The sequence below is a fragment of the Heteronotia binoei genome, chromosome 6 (assembly GCF_032191835.1).
Source record: "Heteronotia binoei isolate CCM8104 ecotype False Entrance Well chromosome 6, APGP_CSIRO_Hbin_v1, whole genome shotgun sequence".
Lineage (NCBI taxonomy): Eukaryota > Metazoa > Chordata > Lepidosauria > Squamata > Gekkonidae > Heteronotia > Heteronotia binoei.
Window position 1 is genome coordinate 18025905 of NC_083228.1, and position 13509 is coordinate 18039413.

The window sequence follows — 13509 nt, forward strand, 5'->3', positions numbered from 1 at the left end:
TCTACGGAAGATGAAGTAGTGAAATCGCAAATGATTAAGTGGGCAATTAATGTAAATAAAGAAATGCAGATGGAAACTTGGGAATATTTGTGGAAGAACTCTATGAAGCTTTCGATGTGTCATGGTATTAAAGAGAACTGTTTTAAAATGATGTATAGATGGTATATGACTCCTAAGAAATTGGCAAAGATGAATAATAAGATGTCAGTTAGATGTTGGAAATGTAAAAAACATGAAGGTTCTTTCTACCATATGTGGTGGACTTGTGAAAGAGCAAACAAGTATTGGCAGATGATTCAACAAGAAATTTCTAGGATCTTGGGATATGAATTTAAGAAAGTTGCAGAGACTTTTCTGTTGGGATTACAAATGGAAAAATTTCCAAAAGAAGATAGAACTATAATTTGGTACTTGCTTTCAGCTGCTAGGACATTATATGTGCAGTTGTGGAAGCAAGAAAAAATACCAGAGAAATGGGATTAGATTGTAAAAGTTATGACATGGATTGAAATGGACAAATTAACAAGAGTTTTAAGAGACTATGATTTAGAAGTTTTTAAGATGAAGTGGAAAAAGTTCAGAAGATATGTAGAAAAAGAGTGGAAAATAAAAAGACATTGGACAATTTTTGATTATGATTAAGTCCTAGAAAAAAGAATATTAATTTTTGTTTTTATTAGTTAAGGGTACCTTTAAACATTAGTACTTTAAGTAAATAACACCGGCGAGGGTCAAGTAACAGGGGGAGTAGGGTGACCATAATGTCTGAAGGCCAGCCAGGGACACCTGGGGGGGGGGAAGGTAGGGGTGTGCGCGCGCCGCCGGAAACAGGAAGTGACGTCACTTCCGGTGATGTCATGCCACCGCCGGAAGCAGGAAGTGACACCACTTCCTGTGACATCATTTCCCCCCGCGTCACCTGCCGGAAACAGGAAGTGACATCACTTCCTCTGACATCACTTCCCCCAAATGACATCATTTCCCCCAAATGCCACTGCCGGAAACAGGAAGTGACTTCACAGCACTTCCTGTGACGTCCCCAAAAATCCCCCAAATATCACCGCCGGAAACAATTTTGTTCTCAAATCCTGTATATACTTCATCAGTATATGGGATAAGGCACTTTCTCAACTGTGCTGCATAATGCAGCCTATTTATTTTGTCCTGTTTGCTCTGTTGGCTCTATCTGCGCCACCTTCATCACTTTCGGGGTGTGGATCCCCCAGTGGGGTGGTCTCCCGACTCCCTCCGCCGGCTGTTTCTGATAGCCCTGCGCCCCCTCTTTCATTTGATATGTGTCCCGTGCGGGTGCCACCCTCCCGCCGGGAGATACCGCAAAATGAGCCCCCTTGAGGCTTATGGCGGCAGGGCTCGGGGGAAGCGAGCTAGACTGCTGTTCTTTTGAGGGGTTATAGAGTGTTTCGAGCCCGTCCCTGTGGCATCAGTCTCATCGTTGTGGGACCCAGGGGGCCGGCGCAGCGGCCCGCCGAAGCAGCCTGTCACTAATAACACAGGTCGAGATGCAGGACAGGAACCCGGAAGTGACCGACAGGCTGCTTCACCGGCCCACCGGCTCCGGGGCTGCCTAAACCGGGACCTTTAATGGTCCCGGTATAGGCAGCCCGGGAGCCGGGATTGGGTGGCCAGAACCGGGAATGTCCCGGGAGACCGGGACGGTCTGGCCACCCTAAGGGGGAGGGGTGGGTAGAAAGTAATATATGGGATAGATAAAAGAAGGTATTAATGATGCAAGAAATATAATTTGTTACCATATGTTACCAAATAAAATTGTTTTAATTGAATTGCCTTCGCGTCCTATATAACATGATGCCTGGTTCAAATCATGATCACAGCATATGGGGAGATGCAGCTTCAACTTCCGTCCTGTGACATTTTCCCTACTGAAACAGTGACTGATTTCCCACTCGCCTCACGCCGCTCTCACGTTCCTCTTCTCAGTGGGACTTTCATCCGATTTCACACTTTCTGCCCCGGGGCTGCAACTAGTGTTGGCTTTTTCACACAGCAAACACAAACTGGTTTTTAGAGGTTTCTATTTGCTATGCGAAAAAGCCAACGCTAGTTGCAGCCCCGGGGCAGATAGTGTGAAATCGTGTGAAAGCCCTGCTGAGAAGAGGAGTGTGAGAGTGGCATAAGGTGAGTGGGAAATTGGTTAATGTTGTTTGGCCGGTTGGGGAAACCAGTAAGTTCCCCTGGAAAGATACATCTGTGTCCTCTAACAGTGGGCCAAATGAAACCCCATTGGGACTGGTTCAGGTTGGAAACTTGGATGAGGCGGAGACTGAAGCCCTTTCTCCACGCCACAATTACGCATTGAGGAGAAACCCCCAAGTCATGTCAGACCCAGAATGGGGATCCCAAAACTCAGTGTGTCTGCTCAATAATGTTTTATGCACCCTTCATATTGTTCTCAGTAGTTTCCCTACCCTGATTTTGGGGGAGAAGAGGAAGCGTGCCTTCCTGCTTCCTTTGTTGCAATATTGCTTAACACAACACCCCTCCCTCATCCTTGCTCTTACTTTTCTTAAAAATGGAACAGGTTATTTATGTTTAGGAATTCTAGCAGGGGCTCCTTTGCATATTAGGCCGCACACCCCTGATGTAGCCAATCCTTCAGGAGCTTACAAGGCTCTTTTTGTAAGCTCCAGGTGAATTGGCTACATCAGGGGTGTATGGCCCAATATGCAAAGGAGCTCCTGCTAGAATTCCACCCCCTTTTTTGCCACAATATAATGTTCTGCACTATCTGTAAGGGTCTAACAATGTTTTGGAATATCCTTCCACAATCATGCACTAACACAGCCCTATGATCCAGTTTGGTGTAGTGGTTAAGTGTGTGGACTCTTATCTGGGAGAACCGGGTTTGATTCTCCATTCCTTCACTTGCAGCAGCTGGAATGGCCTTGGGTCAGCCATAGCTCTGGCAGAGGTTGTCCTTGAAAAGGCAGCTGCTGTGAGAGCCCTCTCCAGCCCCACGCACCTCACAGGGTGTCTGTTGTGGGGGAGGAAGATAAAGGAGATTGTGAGCCGCTCTGAGACTCTGAGATTTGGAGTGGAGGACGGGATATAAATCCAATTTCTTCTTCTTCTTCTTCCTTTTCTTCTTCTTCTTCTAAGCTCTGGACAGCATCTTTTTCACTTTTGAAAGAGCTTTCTCGGTTCCAAGTCATCCTTCACCTGCTGGCCTCTTTGCATGCCCTCACAGGGTGAGTTTGGCAGCTGAAGGTCTTAGGGGAACACATTTTTCAAGCAGTGGCACCTGGCCATCACCTTGTCTCCCCTGCTTGTCTCTCCATTGCCCTTTTGTCTTGCTAGATGTCCAGCTGTGCTGGCCATTCTAAACCTGCCTGCGAATGCAAGGTAGGGTCAGTCTTCTGCTGAGCTATGAGGCTCTTCTGAATGATAAATGCTGCTTGGTTAAAAGGGTAAAAAGAAAAAAAGAAAAAAATGGTGACTTTAGAAATGAAAAATTGGATGTCCTCTACCCATCTTTCTTGGCAATCTAGCGTTATAAGTTTATTAATAAGGCAGGGTTATTGTCTTAGAAGCAGAGTGGTAAGCTGCAGAACTGCAGTCCTAAGCTCTGCTCACAACTTGAGTTCGACCCCAGTGGAAGCTGGGTTCAGATAGCCAGCTCAAGGTTGACTCAGCCTTCCATCCTTCCAAGGTTGGTAAAATGAGCACCCAGCTTGCTGGGGATAAAGTGTAGATGACTGGGGAAGGCAATGGCAAACCACCCCATAAAAACAAAGTAGGACTCTGCCAAGAAAATGTCACGATGTGACATCGTCCAATGGGTCAGTAACAACTCGGTGCTTGCACAGGGGACTACCTTTACCTTTTTTTTGTTGTCTTCTTACTATGCCATCCTTTTTTTGAGACATTATATATCCCTGATGGCCTGGCATGGTTGACTTTGAGCCACCAAAGTTCATCATTTCTGATCTACTCCTGGGTTTTCCAGCTGCCATTTGCATCATGGGCATTCCAGGCAACTCTGACTGATTTCCCACTCACCTTACGCCGCTCTGATGCTCTTCTTCTCAGTGGGGCTTCCCTCCGATTTCACACTATCTGCCCCGGGGCTTCAACTAGGGTTGGCTTTTTCATGAAGCCAACAGAAACTGGCTTTTAGAGGTTTCTGTTAGCCATGCAAAAAAGCCGACGCTAGTTGAAGCCCCGGGCAGATAGTGTGAAATTGCAGGGAAGCCCCGCTGAGAAGAGGAGCGTTAGAGTGATGTAAGGCTAGTGGGAAACGGGTCTCTGTCTTGGGTTAGAACTTTTATAGGATGCTGCTCAAGCTCCATCACAACTGGAGTTGATTTACACCCATTCCTGTGTATCGCTTTTCCCAGCGCTTAATGCGACCTGACTCTATTGAGATGTATCAGGGAGTGATCTGAAAGTTCTGTTTCTGACGTTTGACCTGCGATGACTCGTTCACAAATGCAAGTCACCTCTTGAAATTGCCATGGCCAAGTGATGAACCGCGTGCGGAGTGACCCCCGTGTGCCTGCCTGACAGATCGGTGATGGGTCCTTCTTGTGGGGCTCAGAGTCACGGTAGCTGTTCCAGCATGGCTCCTTCCCATGCTGTGAACATGGCCAGGGCACATGGGAAAACCCAGTGCAGTACTAACTCAGCTTCCAACTGGAGTGATGGTGGTGAGGCGGAGCAGTGGCGTAGGTTCCTTCCATATGGCTCAACCTTCAGATGTTGCCTTTGTGGTATTGGAGGTTTCTCTGCTACAATTAGCCCCATACCATGAGGGTTACTTGGTTCTGACCTTCAGAGTCCTGAACGACCTGGGACCAGCATATCTGTGAGACCGCCTAGGCTTCCCAAACCTCCCGCTCTGGCGGGAGACTTCTGGGTTCGCAGCCTCATCTCCCACTCTTCAAAACTCTGGAAGCGGGGGTGGGGGGTGGAGGGGGGGGAGAACATACCTTTAGGCTTCATGTTGTAGAGCTCCTGAGCCGTTTGCAAAATGTCTGCCCCTTTAAGGCTGGGCAGGAAGCAGGAAGCAGAAAGGGCTTCTGAGAACGGCCCCTCCCTTTCTTTTGCTTTCGTTTTCACAGGAAGTAGAGTTGTCCGGAGGAAGATCTGGTAAGTGTGTGTGTGAGAGAGGGAGGGGGCAGGGGATTCCCTAGTTTGGAGGCCCTCCCCACCTTTAGAAAGTGTGGGGGTGGGAGGGAAATGTCTACTAGGCACTCTATTATTCCTTATGGAGAACGATTCCCAAAGGGAATAATAGGAAATTGATCCGTGGGTATTGGGGGCTCTGGGGGGGCTATTTTTTGAGGTAGAGGCACCAAATTTTTTGTATAGCATCTAGTGCCTCTCCCCAAAATACCCCCCAAGTTTCAAAGCGATTGGACTAGAGGGTCCAATTCTATGAGCCCCAAAATATGGTGCCCCTATCCTTAATTATTTCCTATGGAAGAAAGGCATTTTAAAAGGTGTGCTGTCTCTTTAAATGTGATGGCAAGAACTCCCTTGGAGTTCAATTATGCTTGTCACATCCTTGTTCTTGGCTCCACCCCCAATGTCTCCTGGCTCCACCCCCAAAGTCTCCTGGCTCCACCCCCAAAGTCCCCAGATTTTTCTTTAATTGGACTTGGCAACCCTAAGACCGCCTCTTCCTTTATACCCCACCCCTCAGAGAGCATTATACTCCATGGATCAACATCTGATGGTAATCCCTGGCCCAAAATAAGTCCACTTAGCTTCAACCTGGGGAAGGACATTCCACCTACCTGGTGGAACAAGCTCCCATTGGAGGTTAGGGCCCTGCAGGGACTGTTGCAGTTCTACAGGGCCTGTAAGACAGAACTGTTCCACCAGGCATTCAACTGAGGCGGCGGACATTTTGTTATTCTGTGGCCTTCCTGCTGCAGGGACCCTGATGCTATAACGTTGCTGACCCATTTATCTTACACCACCTGAGGGATGTATGGAAGGAGTGGATATTACCAACTGCAGAACTGGAGTTTGGTTTTAGATTGTTCTATTGTTCTATTATATGTATTTGATTTCAGTCTTGTATTATTGATTGTTGTTGCTCGCCCAGAGCCCATTTGGGAATGGACGGGCTATAAACTGAAAATAATAAAATAAATAATAAATTTAGTCTAAGATAAGTAATGCCTCCAGACTGTAGTATGCAGGGCATTTTCTGTAGCAGGAACTCCTTTGCATATTAGGCTACACCCCCGTGATGTAGTCAACCCTCCAAGAGCTTAGAGTAAGTCCTGTAAGAAGGGCCCTGTAAGATCTTGGAGGATTGGTTGCGTCAGGGGTGTGTGGCCTGATATGCAAAGGACTTCCTGATGTAAAAAAAAAAGCCCTGCTATGCTAATAGAAAAGTAGTGGCGTAGCTGTATGTTCTCCCTTCAAGCAGAGTACATTAGATGCACTGTTCCTTGCCGGGGAGGGGGGTGGAGGAGTTGGCTTCGGTTTTCCCTTCCATTGTATGAAGACGTGAAAGCAGCAGAATAATATGGTCCAAAAACAAGCAAACAAACCCAAAGGAAACCAAATCCTTGACTTCTTGTTGTCTTCTTGACTTTTCTTTTCCACCAATCCCGACACAGTGCTTCCAAAACAGTTCTTGAATTTCCTATATCCTTGTGTCTGGACCTCCTGGGCAGCCTCTGCAGAGCAGTTCAGCCATTTGCATGAATTCCTCATTAGGGTTCATCTCTCTGTCCAGTGGGGGTGCGAGAGTTGGCAGCAAATGGAAACATGTGGAGGTCCTTGAGGAAACAAGAGTAAACAAGCCGGTTTCTCTTGCTCCTTCACAGCAGCATCCTCTTCGGCAGCAGAACAGTTATGGTGTAAATACCAGCTCTAAAGGTAGGAGAAGTGAGCTTGGGAAGGATGTTCCCTTCTGCGATTCAGTACCTTCAAGTGTCTGTGGAAAAGATGTCAATACTGGGGTTAGCAGAAGGCCTCAGATTCAGCAGGAGCTCACAAGAGCACAGCTCCTGAACCTTTCTGAGGGTTCCCCTTCTTCTTCCCCACCTACCTTGTCCATTGAATAGTAGGTGCAGCTGCATAATAATCCCTGATTAGGAGGGCGGGCAGCCAGCCAGCCACCAAGGGCTTTGCCACACCCCCAGCAGCCCTCATTAACCCCTGGAGAAGCCAACACCACTCTTTCTACACTTCTTATGTGATTTTGGGCAGTGTGTGACTTGCTGGTCTTTTGACTCTGGGGGTGGGACTGGAGACCTAGGAAAGCCCCAGATGAGCGAGGCCTGCTTGGGCTGACTGGATCTCTAGCCAGCTCAAGTAGGCCTCGCTTGCCCAGGGCTTTTGACTGGGGGGGGGGCATATGCTAGTGAGTTATACTAATGAGCTCTGCCACATATTTTTCTACAAAATGCCCCCTGCTTCTATGAAAGGTTTCCAAATATCTAAAAATAAATCCATTTGCAATCGCCTCAGCCTCTATCCCCTATTGTTGGACCTCCAGAGGAGCTGATTGGCCATTGTGAGACAGGATGCTAAACTAGGCGTACCACTGGTCTCATCCAGCAGGACCCTTTTTACATTCTTAATTAGTTGCAAGGAGGTATCCATCTTTCACTGTGCAAAATGGCCGGGAAGAGAACAAATTCTTCAGAAAAGAAAATGAATTCTTCAGAAAACGAATTCTTGAAAAGGCACAGTTCGTTCCCCATGAAGAAGAGTGAATACATTTGTAATAGCCCAGTAAATACGCAGAGAGGAAGAATGTTATGTAAGCAGGAAATGTGGCAAGAGAGAGAGAGAGAGAAAAGCCCCCTTCTTCAAAAAGACTGCTGTGATTTTTCTCCTACCAGAACTGGAACAGAACAGTACAAGCCCATGACCTATGCAGTGCATTTCGGTGTGGATGTTCAAAAGTGACTTTGCAATGAACGATCAGTTATAAAATGTGGGTGTGAAATTAATTTCAGTTGGGAGCCAAGGGAATCTGGTCTCTTCGTTTTGGCATAGGAGAAAATTGTATTGCTTTTGTGTTCTGCATGTGAAATCCGTTTCTAACTGAGCAGAGCCCTGTGGAGGATGCTGGCTCGGTGAGAAAAGAGGAGAGAGAATCTTTCTGAATGTCAAAGCCTTGCTTGATTGCTTTCTTTGAAAGCTGCTGGGAACAGACAACTGTCCAGGAGCTGGGCAAACGAGCAAGTTGCATGACTAAATCCCCCAAGGTTATATTTTTGGCTCCTCTTGGACAGCGTCTTCTACAAAGATCTCTGCTGGAATTGTGACGATATTGCATTCAGAAACGAAACGATCAAAATCTGAACAGAATCCCACTGTGGAATGTATCTAATGAAATCAATCTGTTCCCTCAGAAAATAATGACTTCAGAAATCTTTGAATTTAGCTAATGCTCTGCTTCCTCATTTTGTGCTTTCCGGGGGTGCCCAATGCAAGGGAAAGAAAGGGGGATGAGAGAGAATAACTCCACAAGTATTTTAATGGATCAGACATCGTTCTTCGAGAACAGTTGACTTGCATTCCTGTCCATGAGTACTGTGGTGATTGGCAGGGTTTCTTTTTTTAGTACTGTGGTGATTGGCTTGACACCAGGGGGTGTGGCCTAATATGCAAATGAGTTCCTGCTGGGCTTCTTCTGCAAAATAGTCGATGCAAAACAATGGTGATGTCAGGGGGTGTGGCCTAATATGCAAATGAGTTCCTGCTGGGCTTTTCCTACCAAAAAAGCCCTGGCGATTATGTTTCTGTATATAAGATCTCCACTATGTGCTAATCAGGGGTGGAAGTCTAGCAGTCGCTCCTTTGCATATTAGGCCACACCCTCCTGATGTAGCCAATCCTCCAAGAGCTTACAGGGCTCTTCTTACAGGGGCTACTGTAAGCTCCAGGAGGATTGGCTATATCAGGGGTGTGTGGCCTAATATGCAAAGGAGCTCCTGGCTAGAATTCCACCCCTGGTGCTAATCATTGCACTTTTGCCACTTGCCGGGAGGGGACTTCCCTGAATAGGCAAGGAGTAGCTTCCTTGTTCCATCCTATGCTCTGCTTTTGCCCAAAGGAGGAGGGGGCAATATCAACTTGTATCATCAGGAGTGGAGAGACACTGGTGGGCGTTGAGGCAGCACACCTGCACAATTGTCTTGTTCTTTCTTGAAGACCGATAATGGGGGTTAAACAAACCAGGAAAAGGCTTGGCCATGCTACTGCCCCTTCCCAAACAGCATGTCTACAGGACAATGAAGCATTCTTCTTGCTTGTAACTTCTGGAAAGTAGGCAGGCTGCTTCAGAGGAGACTGTGGGGTAGGGTTGCCAAGTCCCCTGTGTTCTCCAGTGACATCATCGCGCCGCGACGTCGTGCATGGCTGCTCTAGGCATTTTCAGGAGAACTCTATGGACCCCTGCCCGGACCAGGGGCTTGGCAGCCCTACCGTGGGGTGGGATAGAGGCATATGTCTCCTTTAATACTGACAAGCACGTCCGGATCAAACAAGATTCTGGCTCAACATTAGGAAGAACTTCCTGACCGTTAGAGCGGTTCCTCAGTGGGACAGGCTTCCTCAGGAGGTGGTGGGCTCTCCTTCCTTGGAGGTTTTTAAACAGAGGCTAGATGGCCATCTGACAGCAATGAATATCCTGTGGATTTAGGGGGAGGTGTTTGTGAGTTTCCTCTATTGTGCAGGAGGTGTACTAGATGACGCTGAAGGTCTCTTCCAACTCTATGATTCTATGAACAAAGCAGGAGTCAAGTTTAACCTTTAAGACCAGCCAAGTTTTATTCAAAATGTAAACTTTTGTGGGCTCTCTAAGCACACTTCATCAGACGAGGGGATCAAGTATTGTGGGCTGAAATGCAAGCAGTTTGTTGATTAAGTATGCAGACTGATCACATGGTAAACCTGTGTGGCTTGGCCATTCGGTCTGGATAGCCATAAAAGGTAATAAAGTCCTCTGCCAATTGGTGTTTCTGTAAATCTAGGTGAATCACAAAAAGACATGTGTTTCCTAGTTGTAGTCCACCTAATTTACTTATCAGCATCAATCTGTACACTATAAACTTCATTCTAGTCTACCATTAGAAAGCATACAAGAATACATAAAATGAAAATGGGTTAAGTATATGTAATGAGATAAATAGCCAATATCCCTTATTTGAGTATGTCAATATAAAACATTATTCTGATAAAGGTAAAGGTAGTCCTCTGTGCAAGCAGCAGTCATTTTCGACTGGTGACGTTGCTCTGAGGTGATGTTGCTTTCACGTTTTCATGGCAGACTTTTTACGGGGTGGTTTGCCATTGCCTTCCCCATTCATCTACACTTTCCCCCAGCAAGCTGGGTATTCATTTGACCGACCTCGGAAGGATAGAAGGCTGAGTCGACCTGGAGCCAGCTACCTGAACCAGCTTTCGCTGGGATCGAACTCAGGTTGTAAGCAGAGGGCTCCGACCGACTGCAGTACTGCAGCTTTACCACTCTGCGCCACGGGGCTCTTATTCTGTTTCACTATTATAAAAGAGAAATACATTGGAATACTGTGGATGTATAGCTATGCTCACTGAGAGTGGGTTTAGCATATGGAATGAGATAAAAAAACCAATATCCCTGTTCAGTCCTGGGAAGGTGTTTGTTCCAAGTTTCATAATAATTTGTAATTCAGCAATTTCTCTCTCCATTCTGTTCTTGAGGTTCCTTTGCAGTAAAACAGCTACCTTGAGGTCACCCACTGAATGCTTTGGAAGGTTAAAGTGTTCTTCCACAGATTTCTCAGTTGCCCACAGCTGCAGAAGTGCTGTGAGGAGCGGGTGGCGAGGGAGGGGGGCAGGCCGGTGAGGCTGCACAGCACCACAGGGGGTTGGGGGAAATTTGGTGCCCCCACCCTACTGGCTTTGGGGCCGCAGTGGGCGGGTCACCCCTGGTGCCAGTCCCCAGTACCAAGAAGGTTGGGGACCACTGAGTTAAGCAGTTTTGCTGTTGGAGAGAGGGCAGATATCTAGTAATAAGTAACTGAGGGATGCTGTTGCTGATTGGATAGCAGGAGCCAGCAGATCTAAATGCTTCATAATTTCTGAGATGATTCCAGCTCAGTGTAGAGCATTAAGAGCACTGTATCTGAACTGCAAGAGCCTGGGAAGTGTCAGAACCCTCTCGACGTGCCATATCTTGCCAAATGTTAGTTCCACAACAGTAACTCCTATATTATGTTTTTAACAATGACTCACTTGCATAACTAATCATTGCAGTAGGGATGGTAAGTTATGTACTTTTTCACTGTGTTGAAACTTCTGGAAGCATTAGCCAGAGAAGAATTCCATTCAGGAATATGAATTTGCCTTTTATTGGGTTACACTTTTGGTCGATCTAGTTTCGTGTTGTGTAGTCTAGCTGGCAAGAGATCACCATGCTCTCTGGCTGCCTGTTCTGGACCCTCTACCTTTCAACTGGAGACAGCCAGTCGTCGTCTCCTTCTTCTCCTTCTCTTCCTCCTCCTCCTTCTCGTTGTGTGTGTTCTACCACTGAGCTATGACAGCTGCATCTGGGTGGCTTTTGTGGAGCCTTAAAAAGAGAAGCAATCAGTGATTATTTGGTTGATGGGCTTGTAATAGCATGTATCCTACCTTAGGCCTGAGGAAGACTTCAAGCTTTGCTCAGTGCAGTGGTAGGATACGTGACATTTAAGTTCCACATGGATCAGTTCCTTACACCCCATACCTTTAAATACAATCAAGGTTTCTGCATTGATTTCCTTAACGCTCCCATCCCCTTTGCTCTTGCCTCCCTTTGCAGGTGTCCAACCTCTATCTCTATGACAGTGTGCTCATGTTGGCCAACGCCTTCCACAGAAAGCTAGAAGACAGGAAATGGCACAGCATGGCAAGCTTGAACTGCATGAGAAAATCCACCAAGCCTTGGAACGGAGGCCGATCCATGCTGGAAACCATCAAGAAGGTAAGAGGGAGACCAACGGAAGGCCAGGATGTGCCCTTTCTCCACTTAGCAGGCAGGTTTCCTGAGTTATGTTTGGAGGGGCAACAGAATAAAGGGGGAAGCCTAAAGGACAGACAAAGCGAGCAAGGAAATAACAAAGCAGGTTTCTCAGCATAGCTAAGGAGCTGTAGGTGGGAGCCATTGACCAGCTTCTTCCTGCTGCTGGGAGGCGGGGCTCAAAGAAGGAAACCAGGGAAACTCATGGCCTCAGGTGGACCTTTATTCCAACACAGGACAAGGCTAAGACGGAGTGATTCTTGGCACAAAAATCAACTAATGGGTGAATCTTAACCCAAAAGGATGCCCTAACATTGGGTCTTGTCCTCCAACCTTCTCCACATCGCCAACATTGCAGAACGCTTTCTTTCCTCCTCCAAACATATCCCACTGATCAGGGGTGGAATTCTAGCAGGCGCTCCTTTGCATATTAGGCCACACACCCCTAACGTAGCCAATCCTCCAAGAGCTTACAAAGCTCTTTTTTTATAAGCTCTTGGAGGATTGGCTACATCAGAGGGGTGTGGCCTAATATGCAAAGGAGCTCCTACTAGAATTCTACCCCTGCCACTGATACTTTTCCTTTCCTGTTTCCTTGGGAGTCCCCCCATTCTTATCACAACAGCACGACTTCTCTTTCTTCCCTCTCAGAGGATGTGACTAATATATTCCGAACAACATCCCCATGAGGTAACTTTGGCTGAGGGAGTGTGATTGGCCAAAGTCACCTGGCAAGCTCTGGAGAAATTAATTAACTAATTATCATATGGCATTGTGTGTAGAATAGCCAGGAGATCCTAAGATTGTCCGGCAGCCAGAAGTTACTTTTAGTGTTATACATCACTAGGTAGTGAGCTAGACAATTTTTTAAGGCAAGAGATGTTTCAGAGGTGGTTTGCCATTGCCTGCCTCAGCGTCACAACCGCGGTATTCCTTGCGTCACAACCGCGCCTATCCAAATACATGCCAGGGCTGACCCTGCTTAGCTTCTGCGATATGATGAGATCAGGCTAGCTTGAGCTATCCAAGTCAAGACAGCTGTGAAGAGCAAACAATTTAATTTTTAATTTAATTTAATTTTTTTTCCAATTTATACTCCGCCCTATCTCACAAGCGGGCTCTGGGCAGCTTCTAACATTAAAAACCTTACAAAACGTCCAACAAACGACATCCAACTAAATAGTCTCGTAATTACAGAATTAACCGAAACCATGACCCACGTCATTGGCGACAAATCATAAACCACATATAGGCTGGCAGTGTTCAGCATAACATAAATGGTAAAGGTGATAGTGGAAGCAATGATTACAGGGGACACCTGCTGGATCAGTTAAAATGTCAAGCAATGTTTCATACAATCATAACTGTCTATGCTTATTAGAATGTAACTGTTATACTGTACCTGATACTAACCATGAATTCAAGCTGAGGCACATCAAAGCAATAGAGTTAGCTGGCGCCCCTCCCTGCACCTCTCTTGCCTTTACTAACAAATGCAGGAATTTGCTCTTTGAAGA

At 46.6% G+C, this 13509-nt stretch overlaps 1 protein-coding gene across 3 annotated transcripts in view; it reads left to right on the forward strand.

Annotated features, from left to right (window-relative positions):
- Positions 1-13509, forward strand: part of GRID1 (glutamate ionotropic receptor delta type subunit 1) — a 1287113-nt gene that overhangs the window by 1037170 nt on the left and 236434 nt on the right. For all 3 annotated transcript variants that reach the window (XM_060241077.1, XM_060241078.1, XM_060241079.1), the window contains exon 7: positions 11795-11956. In XM_060241077.1, coding sequence (XP_060097060.1) covers positions 11795-11956 — 162 coding nt within the window. The remainder of the gene's footprint in view (positions 1-11794; positions 11957-13509) is intronic.